The sequence below is a fragment of the Pecten maximus genome, chromosome 14 (genome assembly GCF_902652985.1).
Source record: "Pecten maximus chromosome 14, xPecMax1.1, whole genome shotgun sequence".
NCBI lineage: Eukaryota > Metazoa > Mollusca > Bivalvia > Pectinida > Pectinidae > Pecten > Pecten maximus.
Window position 1 is genome coordinate 1,623,714 of NC_047028.1, and position 19,743 is coordinate 1,643,456.

Consider the following 19,743-nt stretch of genomic DNA (forward strand, 5'->3'; position numbering starts at 1 on the left):
TCAAATATCAAAAAAAAAATTATGACTCTTTGGTCAAACAGTTCAAGTGGGATTATTGTAAATGAGTTACCTAAGTGTCTGGTATATGTTTCAAGATTATGTCCATATCATTATATTTATTACAATTTTTTTTTTCTCACAAATTAATTTTCAGTTAACTTTTTATTCACGTATCAGATATAAACATACATTGGATGTCACTTGTCTTGGGTTATATTTCTGTTACACAACATCACTGTGAGGACAGATGTAGTTCTTTTGTACTAAAGCCATGTAACATTGAAGGAATTTGGGCATTAAAACCATAATGTCAAGCTAATGTCGCTGAAATTAACGAATGATGCGAAGGGTTAACATTGAACTCACATTGAAGACATATAACATCTGAAATATTGCATGTCTCTAACGGGTTAATAATCCTGCATCTTGTTCCATCTCTAACATAAACCTGCAGCAGTGACATATACTGGTACTTATTTTAGGATAATAACATTAATGAAAATTACCTTGAAACATGCATCATACTTTCCATTAATATTCTTGGTTGGACACTCTGCAAGGTTTGACTGCGGCGATTGTTGATCTGGAAACATATTCTTCATCTCTACGGAGATGTCTGCCTCGCAGGTTTTGGTCGCGGCGCTGTTGACAATAAGTCTGCGCATGAACTGTATTCTCCGGTATAGATACTAGCTGGCTTTTAAAACAATTTTCTACTGGCCAATCATAACGAAGCATGAGGATTTGCTGCACTCACCACTGTACTGCACTCACTGGGTTGATGTAATTTGATTGGTGCATTAGTGAGGTAAGTCTGGGTAGAATTGTTTTGTATGATTTGATTGGTTGTTATTCGGAGTAGAAAGATGGTGTGTTTCTAATGACTATATTATTTTGTTTATCTGCATGAGATGCATGCGTGTATATGCTTTAAGACTCCATTATGATTACCCTCAAAATGTATGTGTATGATTTTAATAATTTTTTATAAAATTATTTCTGTACAGCTATATATTCAGTATGTCATCTTACTTAAGTGGTGATATTTCTTTTGAAAAGGATGGATGATTTAGAAGACTGTTTATTTAGTATTATTGTTTGTGCTGAAAAAATGAAAATATAAATTACACCTTTTGGAAGCTTATCATTGAAATATACTTTGAAAGGATTATATTTGTAATCGATATACCACAGATATAGTACAATGTGTGGATGAACTAGATATGAAATGAAACGAAGAAAAAAAGTACTGAAAAAAAAAAATCTGTAAAAAATTTAATGCAAAATGATGAAAACTGTACAGAAATATAAAGATCGGGAAACACACCATCACTCTGTCCTCCAATGTGTTAATGTCGGGGATTATATAGCATGTAATATATAATGCCATTGGAAGCAGCTTTGATATTTTAAGTTATTTAGTTATAGATATTATCCAGCATGATCTACATACTCGGCTTATCCTCTAACTTGACTGTCACATAGTTTGGTTATAGTACTAGAGATGATAACATTATACTGTCATTGTTGTACGTCTTGGTTATATACATTATCTTTTAATGAAATACTCTTCATCTGTAATTCTGTTACCTGGTATTGGTAAAATGTACAAACAAAATGAAACATTCCTTACTTCATGTTTTAATTGTTTTAATTTCATTGCAATTTAAATGATTTTTATGGGGATTATCTTATGATAATACTAGTCTAGAAGGCATTTCAGATTGATGTCAGAAAACAACTAAATCCCTCAATAAACAGTTTCTGTCTCTTTAGTTTATAGGTGTAAACATTTGATTAATATATACACATTTAATAAATGTTCACCAAAACTTAAATAAAAATATAGTATGTTGTACCAATTGACCTGTATACATTATATTCTGTCTGGTTACAGTCCCAAACTCTTCCTATCAATTATCAGATATTTCAAAGTGGCAAAATATGTAAGAGTAAGACAAACATTGGAGGGACTATACATAATGTCAAAAAATTTGTATCAAGGTCAAACATGGGACTATTCAATGTTAGAATATCCACATCAAGGTCGAACATAGAACTATTTGATGCTAGAATATCTGGATCAAGGTCAAACATGAAATTATATAATGTCAGAATATCCGGATCAAGGTCAAACATGGGAATATTTAGTGTTAGAATATCCAGATCAAGGTCAAATATGGAACTATTTAATGTTAGAATATCCAGATCAAGGTCAAACATGAAACTATATAATGTCAGAATATCCGGATCATGGTCAAACTTGGGAGGGGGGAGGGGACTATATAATATATAATGTCAGAATATCCAGATCAAGGTTAAACATAAAAACAACTAAATACTGTCACAATATGGAGACCAAGGTCGAACATGATAATTGTTGTGTTGTTGTGTTTGAATTAATTTGTACCCTTTGTTATTACAACTGAGGGAAGGATTCAGATTAACATCTGGAAATGATAATTTAAGTGATCTGTATAGATGTAGAAGTAAAGAAAGATAAAAATATTTTATTATAGCGCCATCAGGCACCAAGGTAAAATCCAAGGTTAATAAGGACAGAGGCAGACACCAGATTGAGTATTCTCCCGAGGAATCAGGTATGTTACTGAGTCTGTACGTAAACTTCATCACTCTATAGAAATCATTTTAATGGACTGCTCATTTAAACATGGCTTCCACACTGTATATATAATGATATAATGGACTTCCTGTTAGTATGGCTTTGATTTCAGACTCTATTCAAGGCTTATAGATCAATAATCGTCATTTTAAAGAATTTGACAATGAAATAGCTGTGTTAGTATTTTGGCTGAATTGAAATACGGACTTTGATTTATCCTATTACCAGGTTTGAGTGTACTGCAGGAAAAATACAGTATATACATGTAGAAGGCAAAAAAATTTAAAGAGAAAAATTTGAAATGAGCATGCTTCAATAGAAAGTAAAAGTAAATCTATACATTGTATTTGATATGAAATTTTGTTCTTGTTTCTTGTTTTTTTTTTTTTGAGAATTAAAATCAAGATTCATAAAATGTCCATATAATAGAATTGAACATTAACAAGTACTTCTCCATCTGTAGGGGACCACCAGATTTTTGTGTCGTTCTGTGACCAACCCCTGCAGGGAAGCCCCTTCGTCTGTCATGTGTATGACGTAGGCCAGGTGGTCATCTCAAATATGCCGAAGTCTGCCTCCATTGGGAAGATGGTCAAGTTCCAGAGTGAGTAATTAAGTGTTTTGCTTTGTCACTTGTTAATGAAAAGAGGACATTTGGGAAATAAAGGATAGTTCAGCACAAGCTAGAAAGTATCTGGCTGTTCTGTATCTCTAAATGGCTTTTTAAAAGTCAGTATCTGAATATCTTTCCTGTGGTCAGTTTGAAGAAGTTCAATTAGTGGAAATACCCCGGTCAGTATAAAATTAGACAGAGATAGAAATACCCCCAGTCAGTATAAAATTAGACCAAGGTAGAATTACCCCTGACCAATATATAATTAGACTGAGGTGGAATTACCCCTGACCAGTATATAATTAAACTGAGGTAGAATTACCCCTGACCAGTATATAATTAGACAGAGGTAGAATTACCCCCCTGACCAGTATAAAATTAGACCGAGGTGGAATTACCCCTGACCAGTATATGATTAGACCGAGGTGGAATTACCCCCCTGACCAGTATATAATTAAACTGAGGTAGAATTACCCCTGACCAGTATATAATTAGACTGAGGTAGAATTACCCCTGACCAGTATATAATTAAACTGAGGTAGAATTACCCCTGACCAGTATATGATAAGACTGAGGTGGAATTACCCCTGACCAGTATAAAATTAGACCGAGGTGGAATTACCCCTGACCAGTATAAAATTAGACCGAGGTGGAATTACCCCCCTGACCAGTATATAATTAGACTGAGGTGGAATTACCCCCCTGACCAGTATATAATTAGACCGAGGTGGAATTACCCCTGACCAGTATATAATTAAACTGAGGTAGAATTACCCCTGACCAGTATATGATAAGACTGAGGTAGAATTACTCCTGACCAGTATATAATTAGACTGAGGTAGAATTACCCCTGACCAGTATATAATTAAACTGAGGTGAAATTACCCCCCTGACCAGTATATAATTAAACTGAGGTAGAATTACCCCTGACCAGTATATAATTAAACTGAAGTAGAATTACCCCTGACCAGTATATAATTAAACTGAGGTAGAATTACCCCTGACCAGTATATAATTAAACTGAGGTAGAATTACCCCTGACCAGTATATAATTAAACTGAAGTAGAATTACCCCTGACCAGTATATAATTAAACTGAGGTAGAATTACCCCTGACCAGTATATAATTAGACCGAGGTGGAGTTACCCCCCTGACCAGTATATAATTAGACCGAGGTGGAATTACCCCCCTGACCAGTATATAATTAGACCGAGGTGGAGTTACCCCTCTGACCAGTATATAATTAGACCGAGGTGGAGTTACCCCCCTGACCAGTATATAATTAGACTGAGGTGGAATTACCCCCCTGACCAGTATATAATTAGACTGAGGTAGAATTACCCCTGACCAGTATAAAATTAGACCGAGGTAGAATTACCCCTGACCAGTATATAATTAAACTGAGGTAGAATTACCCCTGACCAGTATATAATTAAACTGAGGTAGAATTACCCCTGACCAGTATATGATAAGACTGAGGTAGAATTACCCCTGACCAGTATATAATTAGACTGAGGTAGAATTACCCCTGACCAGTATATAATTAGACTGAGGTAGAATTACCCCTGACCAGTATATAATTAAACTGAGGTGGAATTACCCCCCTGACCAGTATATAATTAAACTGAGGTAGAATTACCCCTGACCAGTATATAATTAAACTGAGGTAGAATTACCCCTGACCAGTATATAATTAAACTGAGGTGGAATTACCCCTGACCAGTATATAATTAAACTGAGGTGGAATTACCCCTGACCAGTATATAATTAAACTGAGGTAGAATTACCCCTGACCAGTATATTATTAAACTGAGGTAGAATTACCCCTGACCAGTATATAATTAGACCGAGGTGGAATTAACCCCCTGACCAGTATATAATTAGACCGAGGTGGAATTAACCCCCTGACCAGTATATAATTAGACCGAGGTGGAGTTACCCCCCTGACCAGTATAAAATTAGACTGAGGTGGAATTACCCCTGACCAGTATATAATTAGACCGAGGTGGAGTTACCCCCCTGACCAGTATAAAATTAGACTGAGGTGGAATTACCCCTGACCAGTATATAATTAGACCGAGGTGGAGTTACCCCCCTGACCAGTATAAAATTAGACCGAGGTGGAATTACCCCCCTGACCAGTATATAATTAGACCGAGGTGGAATTAACCCCCTGACCAGTATATAATTAGACCGAGGTGGAATTAACCCCCTGACCAGTATATAATTAGACCGAGGTGGAATTACCCCCCTGACCAGTATATAATTAGACCAAGGTGGAATTACCCCCCTGACCAGTATATAATTAGACCGAGGTGGAATTACCCCCCTGACCAGTATATAATTAGACCGAGGTGGAATTACCCCCCTGACCAGTATATAATTAGACTGAGGTAGAATTACCCCTGACCTTCTTTTAATCTGACTATACAAGACCTTTTCTAGGTAAAATGATCTAAAAAGCCTATTCTGCTCTGCTGTTAACTGGACATTTTTTTATTTGATACATGACTCGGCATTATGCATACATGCCATATTTTTGGGAGACCAATAAGGGAGATTGATGATTATTTTAAGGGAATTTTGCCTAAAATAAGGGAGATTTGTGCGCGACATAAATATCAACATTTCTACTCAATTTTTTAGCAATTAACTAATTTTGAAAGTGATAAAGAATATTTGTATTTATTTTAGATATTAATCATATTGTATATGCAAACAACAAAAAGTTGTATAAGGTAAAAAATGCAATAAGTATACATTCAGATTCTGATGATATGAATTTTTTTTCCGATTTTTTTTATGCAACACAAAAAGTTTCACAGCTTTATGCATATTGCATAACAGCATTTGAAAAGGGTATATTATAATTACATGTAGCTAAAGATTAAGACAAGCAAGTTATTCATTTATCAGTTTGGATTTTCTTAAAAATAGAAAGCTTGATCCACTCTGAGGGAACACATCAGTTGTAAAAATCACCATGAAATGTCCTGTGGGATACCTTATGTTGGACCATTTAGATATAAAAATATTCCAAGTGTGCAAGTGTATACATGAAATTATGAGAACGGAAGATGTTAATGTTAGGAGACTGCAGTAAATCTTATCACGTTCATTCTAGATTTTGTATATTGTCTCTGTCATGGACTGTACAGTCATTGTAAACACCATGATTGACCACTTTGTAACGACCAACAGATGTGCTAATTTTGATAGTTTTCTAAAAGAAAATATCGGATTTCATCTTGCTATCACTGATCAACGATACACATGGTAAATGAAAAACACGTGTGATTTTGCGTCTGACCAGACTGAGACTCTGTATCAATTATCATCATCAAAGTATGGTCCTAAAAGAAAACAAACCATGATTCAAGTCTGTTAGCTAAGGGGGTTAAAGTTGTTTGTAAACGACTTGCCTTTATTTCATGGTGATAGATATTCTAGCGCAAACATTACACTAGCCAGAGCTTCGTGTGAAAGCCGTGTCAAACAGGCGCCATTTTGATTGAGTGATCACGTGAACAGATGGATCACGTGATCGCTAAATTTAGCCAAATCTCGCGAGAAAAAGACTGAATTGTAAACAAAAATGGCGTCGGCAAAAATACCGGAGGGAATTACAAAATACGGGAATTTTGGCTCTCCTGCCGGGAGGAAATAAATGACTTGAAAATAAGGGAGATTTTGTCTCACGCCGGGAGGTATGGCATGTATGATTATGAAGGAAATCTGTTTGGTAAGGAACTGTGATAACAAGTCAGTTGACCATTGGCCAAGTTCATGGAATTGAGGTCAAATTGGTAAATTCAAAAACGGATCAAGCTCATATTTTGTGTTTCTTTTACTGGTAAAGATTTGATTGGTTTGTATGTTACAGGTGACTTGATTGGTTTGTATGTTACAAGCCATTGGATTGGTTTTCGTATGTTTCAGGCCATTTGATTGGTTTGGATATTACATGCCATTTGATTGGTTTGTATGTTACAGGCGATTTGATTGGATTAGTGTTTCAAGCCATTTGATTGGTTGTATGTTACAGGCCATTTGATTGGTTTGTATGTTACATGCCATTTGATTGGTTTGTATGTTACAGGTGATTTGATTGGTTTGTATGTTAAAAGCCATTTTATTTTTTTCCGTATGTTACAGGCCATTTGATTGGTTTGTATGTTACAGGTGATTTGATTGGTTTGTATGTTACAGGTGATTTGATTGGTTTGTAGGTTTCGGGCCATTTGATTAGTTTGTATGTGTCAAGCCATTTGATTGGTTTGTATTTTCAGGTCATTTGATTGGTTTGTGTATGTTTCAGTTGATGCCTCCAAGGCGGGGTCAGGTAACATAGAGATCATGGTGAATGACGGCCGAATTCCATGTAGTGTTCAGAACCTGGGCAATTACTGCTTCAATGCGTCCTTTGTTCCTGACAATATTGACCCACATAACATACAGATGAGGTTCAACAATAAACCTGTAAATGGTAAGTACACTTATAGTTACTGAGCATAGATTGTACAGTCATTGATGGTCTACACTACAATATAGATTGTACAGTTATTGGTGGTCTACACTACAATATAGATTTTACTGTCATTGGTGGTCTACACTACAATATAGATTTTACTGTCATTGGTGGTCTACACTACAATATAGATTTTACTGTCATTGGTGGTCTACACTACAATATAGATTTTACTGGTGGTCTACACTACAATATAGATTTTACTGTCATTGGTGGTCTACACTACAATATAGATTTTACTGTCATTGGTGGTCTACACTACAATATAGATTTTACTGTCATTGGTGGTCTACACTACAATATAGATTTTACTGTCATTGATGGTCTACACTACAATATAGATTTTACTGTCATTGGTGGTCTACACTACAATATAGATTTTACTGTCATTGGTGGTCTACACTACAATATAGATTTTACTGTCATTGGTGGTCTACACTACAATATAGATTTTACTGTCATTGGTGGTCTACACTACAATATAGATTTTACTGGTGGTCTACACTACAATATAGATTTTACTGTCATTGGTGGTCTACACTACAATATAGATTTTACTGGTGGTCTACACTACAATATAGATTTTACTGTCATTGGTGGTCTACACTACAATATAGATTTTACATCATTGGTGGTCTACACTACAATATAGATTTTACTGTCATTGGTGGTCTACACTACAATATAGATTTTACTGTCATTGGTCTACACTACAATATAGATTTTACTGTCATTGGTGGTCTACACTACAATATAGATTTTACTGTCATTGGTGGTCTACACTACAATATAGATTTTACTGTCATTGGTGGTCTACACTACAATATAGATTTTACTGTCATTGATGGTCTACACTACAATATAGATTTTACTGTCATTGGTGGTCTACACTACAATATAGATTTTACTGTCATTGGTGGTCTACACTACAATATAGATTTTACTGTCATTGATGGTCTACACTACAATATAGATTTACTGTCATTGATGGTCTACACTACAATATAGATTTTACTGTCATTGGTGGTCTACACTACAATATAGATTTTACTGTCATTGGTGGTCTACACTACAATATAGATTTTACTGTCATTGGTGGTCTACACTACAATATAGATTTTACTGTCATTGGTGGTCTACACTACAATATAGATTTTACTGTCATTGGTGGTCTACACTACAATATAGATTTTACTGTCATTGGTGGTCTACACTACAATATAGATTTTACTGTCATTGGTGGTCTACACTACAATATAGATTTTACTGTCATTGGTGGTCTACACTACAATATAGATTTTACTGTCATTGGTGGTCTACACTACAATATAGATTTTACTGTCATTGGTGGTCTACACTACAATATAGATTTTACTGTCATTGGTGGTCTACACTACAATATAGATTTTACTGTCATTGGTGGTCTACACTACAATATAGATTTTACTGTCATTGGTGGTCTACACTACAATATAGATTTTACTGTCATTGGTGGTCTACACTACAATATAGATTTTACTGTCATTGGTGGTCTACACTACAATATAGATTTACTGTCATTGGTGGTCTACACTACAATATAGATTTTACTGATGGTGGTCTACACTACAATATAGATTTTACTGTCATTGGTGGTCTACACTACAATATAGATTTTACTGTCATTGGTGGTCTACACTACAATATAGATTTTACTGTCATTGGTGGTCTACACTACAATATAGATTTTACTGTCATTGGTGGTCTACACTACAATATAGATTTTACTGTCATTGATGGTCTACACTACAATATAGATTTTACTGTCATTGATGGTCTACACTACAATATAGATTTTACTGTCATTGGTGGTCTACACTACAATATAGATTTTACTGTCATTGGTGGTCTACACTACAATATAGATTTTACTGTCATTGGTGGTCTACACTACAATATAGATTTACTGTCATTGGTGGTCTACACTACAATATAGATTTTACTGGTGGTCTACACTACAATATAGATTTTACTGTCATTGGTGGTCTACACTACAATATAGATTTTACTGTCATTGGTGGTCTACACTACAATATAGATTTTACTGTCATTGGTGGTCTACACTACAATATAGATTTTACTGGTGGTCTACACTACAATATAGATTTTACTGTCATTGGTGGTCTACACTACAATATAGATTTTACTGTCATTGTGGTCTACACTACAATATAGATTTTACTGTCATTGGTGGTCTACACTACAATATAGATTTTACTGTCATTGGTGGTCTACACTACAATATAGATTTTACTGTCATTGGTGGTCTACACTACAATATAGATTTTACTGTCATTGGTGGTCTACACTACAATATAGATTTTACTGTCATTGATGGTCTACACTACAATATAGATTTTACTGTCATTGGTGGTCTACACTACAATATAGATTTTACTGTCATTGGTGGTCTACACTACAATATAGATTTTACTGTCATTGGTGGTCTACACTACAATATAGATTTTACTGTCATTGGTGGTCTACACTACAATATAGATTTTACTGGTGGTCTACACTACAATATAGATTTTACTGGTGGTCTACACTACAATATAGATTTTACTGGTGGTCTACACTACAATATAGATTTTACTGTCATTGGTGGTCTACACTACAATATAGATTTTACTGTCATTGGTGGTCTACACTACAATATAGATTTTACTGTCATTAGTGGTCTACACTACAATATAGATTTTACTGTCATTGGTGGTCTACACTACAATATAGATTTTACTGTCATTGGTGGTCTACACTACAATATAGATTTTACTGTCATTGGTGGTCTACACTACAATATAGATTTTACTGTCATTGGTGGTCTACACTACAATATAGATTTTACTGTCATTGGTGGTCTACACTACAATATAGATTTTACTGTCATTGGTGGTCTACACTACAATATAGATTTTACTGGTGGTCTACACTACAATATAGATTTTACTGTCATTGGTGGTCTACACTACAATATAGATTTTACTGTCATTGTGGTCTACACTACAATATAGATTTTACTGTCATGGTGGTCTACACTACAATATAGATTTTACTGTCATTGGTGGGTCTACACTACAATATAGATTTTACTTCATTGGTGGTCTACACTACAATATAGATTTTACTGTCATTGGTGGTCTACACTACAATATAGATTTTACTGTCATTGATGGTCTACACTACAATATAGATTTTACTGTCATTGGTGGTCTACACTACAATATAGATTTTACTGTCATTGGTGGTCTACACTACAATATAGATTTTACTGTCATTGGTGGTCTACACTACAATATAGATTTTACTGTCATTGGTGGTCTACACTACAATATAGATTTTACTGTCATTGATGGTCTACACTACAATATAGATTTTACTGTCATTGGTGGTCTACACTACAATATAGATTTTACTGGTGGTCTACACTACAATATAGATTTTACTGTCATTGGTGGTCTACACTACAATATAGATTTTACTGTCATTGGTGGTCTACACTACAATATAGATTTACTGTCATTGGTGGTCTACACTACAATATAGATTTTACTGTCATTGGTGGTCTACACTACAATATAGATTTTACTGTCATTGGTGGTCTACACTACAATATAGATTTTACTGTCATTGGTGGTCTACACTACAATATAGATTTTACTGGTGGTCTACACTACAATATAGATTTTACTGTCATTGGTGGTCTACACTACAATATAGATTTTACTGTCATTGGTGGTCTACACTACAATATAGATTTTACTGTCATTGGTGGTCTACACTACAATATAGATTTTACTGTCATTGGTGGTCTACACTACAATATAGATTTTACTGGTGGTCTACACTACAATATAGATTTTACTGTCATTGGTGGTCTACACTACAATATAGATTTTACTGGTGGTCTACACTACAATATAGATTTTACTGGTGGTCTACACTACAATATAGATTTTACTGTCATTGGTGGTCTACACTACAATATAGATTTTACTGGTGGTCTACACTACAATATAGATTTTACTGTCATTGGTGGTCTACACTACAATATAGATTTTACTGTCATTGGTGGTCTACACTACAATATAGATTTTACTGTCATTGGTGGTCTACACTACAATATAGATTTTACTGGTGGTCTACACTACAATATAGATTTTACTGTCATTGGTGGTCTACACTACAATATAGATTTTACTGTCATTGGTGGTCTACACTACAATATAGATTTTACTGTCATTGGTGGTCTACACTACAATATAGATTTTACTGTCATTGGTGGTCTACACTACAATATAGATTTTACTTCATGGTGGTCTACACTACAATATAGATTTTACTGTCATTGGTGGTCTACACTACAATATAGATTTACTGTCATTGGTGGTCTACACTACAATATAGATTTTACTGTCATTGGTGGTCTACACTACAATATAGATTTTACTGGTGGTCTACACTACAATATAGATTTTACTGTCATTGGTGGTCTACACTACAATATAGATTTTACTGTCATTGGTGGTCTACACTACAATATAGATTTTACTGTCATTGGTGGTCTACACTACAATATAGATTTTACTGTCATTGGTGGTCTACACTACAATATAGATTTTACTGTCATTGGTGGTCTACACTACAATATAGATTTTACTGTCATTGGTGGTCTACACTACAATATAGATTTTACTGTTGGTGGTCTACACTACAATATAGATTTTACTGTCATTGGTGGTCTACACTACAATATAGATTTTACTGTCATTGGTGGTCTACACTACAATATAGATTTTACTGTCATTGGTGGTCTACACTACAATATAGATTTTACTGTCATTGGTGGTCTACACTACAATATAGATTTTACTGTCATTGGTGGTCTACACTACAATATAGATTTTACTGTCATTGGTGGTCTACACTACAATATAGATTTTACTGTCATTGGTGGTCTACACTACAATATAGATTTTACTGTCATTGGGTGTCTACACTACCATATAGATTTTACTGTCATTGGTGGTCTACACTACAATATAGATTTTACTGTCATTGGTGCTACACTACAATATAGATTTTACTGTCATTGGTGGTCTACACTACAATATAGATTTTACTGTCATTGGTGGTCTACACTACAATATAGATTTTACTGTCATTGGTGGTCTACACTACAATATAGATTTTACTGTCATTGGTGGTCTACACTACAATATAGATTTTACTGTCATTGGTGGTCTACACTACAATATAGATTTTACTGTCATTGGTGGTCTACACTACAATATAGATTTTACTGTCATTGGTGGTCTACACTACAATATAGATTTTACTGTCATTGGTGGTCTACACTACAATATAGATTTTACTGTCATTGGTGGTCTACACTACAATATAGATTTTACTGTCATTGGTGGTCTACACTACAATATAGATTTTACTGTCATTGGTGGTCTACACTACAATATAGATTTTACTGTCATTGGTGGTCTACACTACAATATAGATTTTACTGGTGGTCTACACTACAATATAGATTTTACTGGTGGTCTACACTACAATATAGATTTTACTGTCATTGGTGGTCTACACTACAATATAGATTTTACTGTCATTGGTGGTCTACACTACAATATAGATTTTACTGTCATTGGTGGTCTACACTACAATATAGATTTTACTGTTATGGTGGTCTACACTACAATATAGATTTTACTGTCATTGGTGGTCTACACTACAATATAGATTTTACTGGTGGTCAACACTACAATATAGATTTTACTGTCATTGGTGGTCTACACTACAATATAGATTTTACTGTCATTGGTGGTCTACACTACAATATAGATTTTACTGTCATTGGTGGTCTACAATACAATATAGATTTTACTGTCATTGGTGGTCTACACTACAATATAGATTTTACTGTCATTGGTGGTCTACACTACAATATAGATTTTACTGTCATTGGTGGTCTACACTACAATATAGATTTTACTGGTGGTCTACACTACAATATAGATTTTACTGTCATTGGTGGTCTACACTACAATATAGATTTTACTGTCATTGATGGTCTACACTACAATATAGATTTTACTGTCATTGGTGGTCTACACTACAATATAGATTTTACTGTCATTGGTGGTCTACACTACAATATAGATTTTACTGTCATTGGTGGTCTACACTACAATATAGATTTTACTGTCATTGGTGGTCTACACTACAATATAGATTTTACTGTCATTGGTGGTCTACACTACAATATAGATTTTACAGTCATTGGTGGTCTACACTACAATATAGATTTTACTGTCATTGGTGGTCTACACTACAATATAGATTTTACTGTCATTGGTGGTCTACACTACAATATAGATTTTACTGTCATTGGTGGTCTACACTACAATATAGATTTTACTGGTGGTCTACACTACAATATAGATTTTACTGTCATTGGTGGTCTACACTACAATATAGATTTTACTGTCATTGGTGGTCTACACTACAATATAGATTTTACTGTCATTGGTGGTCTACACTACAATATAGATTTTACTGTCATTGGTGGTCTACACTACAATATAGATTTTACTGTCATTGGTGGTCTACACTACAATATAGATTTTACTGTCATTGGTGGTCTACACTACAATATAGATTTTACTGTCATTGGTGGTCTACACTACAATATAGATTTTACTGTCATTGATGGTCTACACTACAATATAGATTTTACTGTCATTGGTGGTCTACACTACAATATAGATTTTACTGGTGGTCTACACTACAATATAGATTTTACTGTCATTGGTGGTCTACACTACAATATAGATTTTACTGTCATTGGTGGTCTACACTACAATATAGATTTTACTGTCATTGGTGGTCTACACTACAATATAGATTTTACTGTCATTGGTGGTCTACACTACAATATAGATTTTACTGTCATTGGTGGTCTACACTACAATATAGATTTTACTGTCATTGGTGGTCTACACTACAATATAGATTTTACTGCATGGTGGTCTACACTACAATATAGATTTTACTGTCATTGGTGGTCTACACTACAATATAGATTTTACTGTCATTGGTGGTCTACACTACAATATAGATTTTACTGTCATTGGTGGTCTACACTACAATATAGATTTTACTGTCATTGGTGGTCTACACTACAATATAGATTTTACTGTCATTGATGGTCTACACTACAATATAGATTTTACTGTCATTGGTGGTCTACACTACAATATAGATTTTACTGTCATTGGTGGTCTACACTACAATATAGATTTTACTGTCATTGGTGGTCTACACTACAATATAGATTTTACTGTCTAGATTTTACTGGTGGTCTACACTACAATATAGATTTTACTGTCATTGGTGGTCTACACTACAATATAGATTTTACTGTCATTGGTGGTCTACACTACAATATAGATTTTACTGTCATTGGTGGTCTACACTACAATATAGATTTTACTGGTGGTCTACACTACAATATAGATTTTACTGTCATTGGTGGTCTACACTACAATATAGATTTTACTGTCATTGGTGGTCTACACTACAATATAGATTTTACTGTCATTGGTGGTCTACACTACAATATAGATTTTACTGTCATTGGTGGTCTACACTACCATATATGGCCAATAGTTGTGAAACCTCCACCCTTTGTTACTGTTTTACCAATAATATTAGTCATGTTTGGTTTTGAGCCCGTGTGACCTTCCAAGCTGTTTGATGATGTAGTCAAGAACATAACCCACATATTTTGTGTGCGTGTCACTTTATGCCAATAAAAACTGTTAACCTTCTTCCTTAGGGAAGTTATTTGAAGACACTGGATAGATAGGTAATTGTAAGAACTATTCATATTATATTTATACTACAAACAGATCCGTTGATCTACTTCCTGAAAGGACAAGAGTAATTGTTTAATGAATGAATATATTGTAGGGATAATTGCCAGACATCTCAGTATCCTCAAGTGGGTTTCTCAGGACGAGAAGTGTTAAACGAGACGTTTCTATCTTCAGTAGGAGTCTCTCAGGACCAGTAGTGTTAAACTAGACATTTCTATCTTCATTAGGAGTTTCTCAGGACCAGAAGTGTTAAACTAGACATTTGTATCTTCAGTAGGAGTCTCTCAGGACCAGTAGTGTTAAACTAGACATTTCTATCTTCAGTAGGAGTCTCTCAGGACCAGTAGTGTTAAACTAGACATTTCTATCTTCAGTAGGAGTCTCTCAGGACCAGTAGTGTTAAACTAGACATTTCTATCTTCAGTAGGAGTCTCTCAGGACCAGAAGTGTTAAACTAGACATTTCTATCTTCAGTAGGAGTCTCTCAGGACCAGTAGTGTTAAACTAGACATTTCTATCTCCAGTAGGAGTCTCTCAGGACCAGAAGTGTAAAACTAGACATATCTATCTTCAGTAGGAGTCTCTCAGGACCAGAAGTGTTAAACTAGACATTTCTATCTTCAGTAGGAGTCTCTCAGGACCAGTAGTGTTAAACTAGACATTTCTATCTTCAGTAGGAGTCTCTCAGGACGAGAAGTGTAAAACTAGACATTTCTATCTTCAGTAGGAGTCTCTCAGGACCAGTAGTGTTAAACTAGACATTTCTATCTTCAGTAGGAGTCTCTCAGGACGAGAAGTGTAAAACTAGACATTTCTATCTTCAGTAGGAGTCTCTCAGGACCAGTAGTGTTAAACTAGACATTTCTATCTTCAGTAGGAGTCTCTCAGGACCAGTAGTGTTAAACTAGACATTTCTATCTTCAGTAGGAGTCTCTCAGGACCAGTAGTGTTAAACTAGACATATCTATCTTCAGTAGGAGTCTTTCTCAGGACCAGTAGTGTTAAACGAGACATTTGTATCTTCAGTAGGAGTCTCTCAGAACCAGAAGTGGTGAACCTATCAGTATGATGAGTCAGAATTATATATTTTATAAAACAGGCAGTCCCTGGAAGATCCCAATCCTGGACATGAAGAAAGCATTGAAGATCAGAAGTGAGGCTGACTATTATGTGCTGTGTGATCATACTGCCAAATTTGAGCTGGAGTTTGACGGAGATTTGATGGAAACGTTTGATATAAAGATCACAGGTAAAACGTCTAACATTATCATTATAAAGATCACAGGTAAAACGTCTAACATTATCATTATAAAGATCACAGGTAAAACGTCTAACATTATCATTATAAAGATCACAGGTAAAACGTCTAACATTATCATTATAAAGATCACAGGTAAAACGTCTAACATTATCATTATAAATTAATGTTTTTGATAATTACCCAAGCTCCACATTCAACTGTTCTAAAATTATTCTTCAGAACCATATTTAGGCCCAAGGTTTATGGCTTTTTGTTTGCAGCTCAATGTGGCAAATGGCTATCAAACATGTTTAAATAAATTAATTTGACCCACTTTTGAGTAAATATTGAACATTTTCAAACAATATTTTCTCAAGCCAACAAAATCTAGGGTCATTTGCCATGTAACCTGCCTGCAGGGTGAGGGTTTTATCAACTTTAAGATAAAATCTTCAATGACATTTTTGTTCAAGGTCACAAGTTCATCGAAGTATAGAGTCGGTCTTATGCATGTTATGATGAAGTTTGTTGAATACATCAATTTCTGATCTGGTCTTGAGCTCACCTAGCCAGCTAGCTAATGTTCTGGTGCTCCTAATATCCTTCGTTTATATGATCCCACTTCTGTACAGATAGAGAGATTTTAACGTAGTTCGGTTTGGATCTATAGATGTATCTTTGAGTGGATTAGATGTGTAAGGATGTTCATTTATATGCAGAATGTTTTTCAGCTGAATTTTCTATTAACTATCTTTTAAATCTTTGAAAACCAGGAATTCTGAAATTGTACTCAATATGTTGGAGATATTTTGTGGTACTGAGAGGCAGATCTCAAAATGGATCCATCTTTTAAGTGTTAGAGTAGTTTCTATAATTATATAGGCAGCTTGTTCTACTAATGTTGTCCAGGTCCTCTGACATCAGGACAGACGTCTTATTTCTGTATCAAACTCAGATGTTTTTGTTGTTTTACTTTAGTTTGCTGTAAACAATGTCATGCTTTCACTCTTTAGTTGCTTTATACCAGAGATAACCCCTGGTCTGTCCGTGTAGTCTTTGCTTTATACCAGAGATAACCCCTGGTCTGTCCGTGTAGTCTTACTAACAATAGACCTTAGTGCTCTGGGAGGGAGGGGCTGGATTGTTACTGACCAGTTCACCAAACTACCATTAATGTTTATTACGAGTAGTCTGTAGATAATGTGATATCTTTATTTATATTTCCTTATGAAAATCATTTTTATTGCAGGATAATTATATTTGTAATGAAAAAAGTTACAGTAGCTGTGTAAGATAGTTGGATAAAGATATATTTTTTTATGTAAAATCAAGTATCTTCCAACAAAATCTGTTGTCTGAAAATAAATTTATTATGTAAAAACAATCTGGGAATCAAATTCAACATTATATATATCTTTGCAAATTGAATGCAAAATTAAAAATTGAGTTTTATAGCTATTAAAAGAAATTGACACATGTTAAGTTTTATACCAAGTACATGTATATGTATTTGTTGTTTTGATGTTATGCTGATCTCACTCGTAGATTTTATTACAGGTCTGAGATGATTTTAACATTATCATTATTTTCTGATTATTTTCCAGGTTATTTAGTATTGTCTGCATGTATCTTGTAGTTTGAGCACGTTTCCTTTATGTTCTGTTTTTATGTATACTCTAATAAAACTTGATGTACCAAACACATTGTAGTTTTACTGTGTTTTCTGTTGACCTTCAACCTTACTGTGACCTTCAACCCTACTGTGACCTTCATTGCTTTTGTATGTTTCCGTTTCTTATTTAAATTGTACAAGATATTAAAACTTAGTCCAACGTCAGTCTTGCTTATGATAGTAACAAGTCCGAGGCCATCTAACGTCAGTCTAGCTTATGATAGTAACAAGTCAGAGGCCATCTAGCTGTTGCGTTTAGTATGTACCAATTTGTCCCATAAAATTTCAAAGAGGGCATAGTAACAATTCCTGCAGTTTCCCCAGTAGATAAAGGGCTAATGAGGCCTGTCTAGTCTGTAGTCACCCCTTAGCAGTAAAACAAACTAGTGTATACATGTAGTTAAAAACTCCCATGTACAGTGTGGAAATATTACAGCTTTAGTGACATAACTTAAACATGCGACCTCTCCATTTGCTGCTTATTTAGAATCAGTGACAGCAATAAAAGCATCAACTAATAACTGAATTTGATAAACATGTTTAAGGTTATCAGATGTTGGAGAATATGTCATTGAAAATATCCCAAACAAGTCACACGATAAAGCCACCCCAGAATTGATATTATATTAGATCACCATGTTTATGTTAATAATACGATAGGTGTGATATACCTGTGTTAAAGGCATGTGAATGATGTTTGTGAGGGTGTGAACATGTAAGAGAGGTCTATATACATATGCTTGTTTTTATCATTTTCTTTTCTGTAAATTCTTCAGTTATAATTTATTGACTAACATACCCTATATCATATAATGTATGTCAGAATGTTGTCCAATAATCTATATACCATTGTAAAATTTCCATTCTAGCTCCCAGTGGTGGGACGGTGCCGTTCAACCTTGTACAGGGTAACGGTCAACAGACTATAGAGTATGTTCCAGAACAGGTCGGTAAGTACATGTAGGATGTGTGTTGCCAATTTATTTCAGTCAGTACTCCCAAATGTTTGTCACCTGCGATGTCAAGCTTTTATTACTTCTGAAAATATCATTCAGAAATAGAAAATAAATTTAAAAAACACAGTTCCTATACTGTTGATTATACGATTTCACTCGGTCCTGCCAAATTAATAAAGGTTT

The 19,743-nt window shown here is 34.5% G+C and overlaps 1 protein-coding gene across 1 annotated transcript in view; it reads left to right on the plus strand.

Annotated features, from left to right (window-relative positions):
• Positions 1–19,743, plus strand: part of LOC117342596 (filamin-A-like) — a 111,317-nt gene that overhangs the window by 31,951 nt on the left and 59,623 nt on the right. The window contains 5 exon segments of the mRNA XM_033904790.1: positions 2,520–2,600; positions 3,087–3,227; positions 7,555–7,722; positions 16,792–16,941; positions 19,474–19,554. Coding sequence (XP_033760681.1) covers positions 2,520–2,600; positions 3,087–3,227; positions 7,555–7,722; positions 16,792–16,941; positions 19,474–19,554 — 621 coding nt within the window.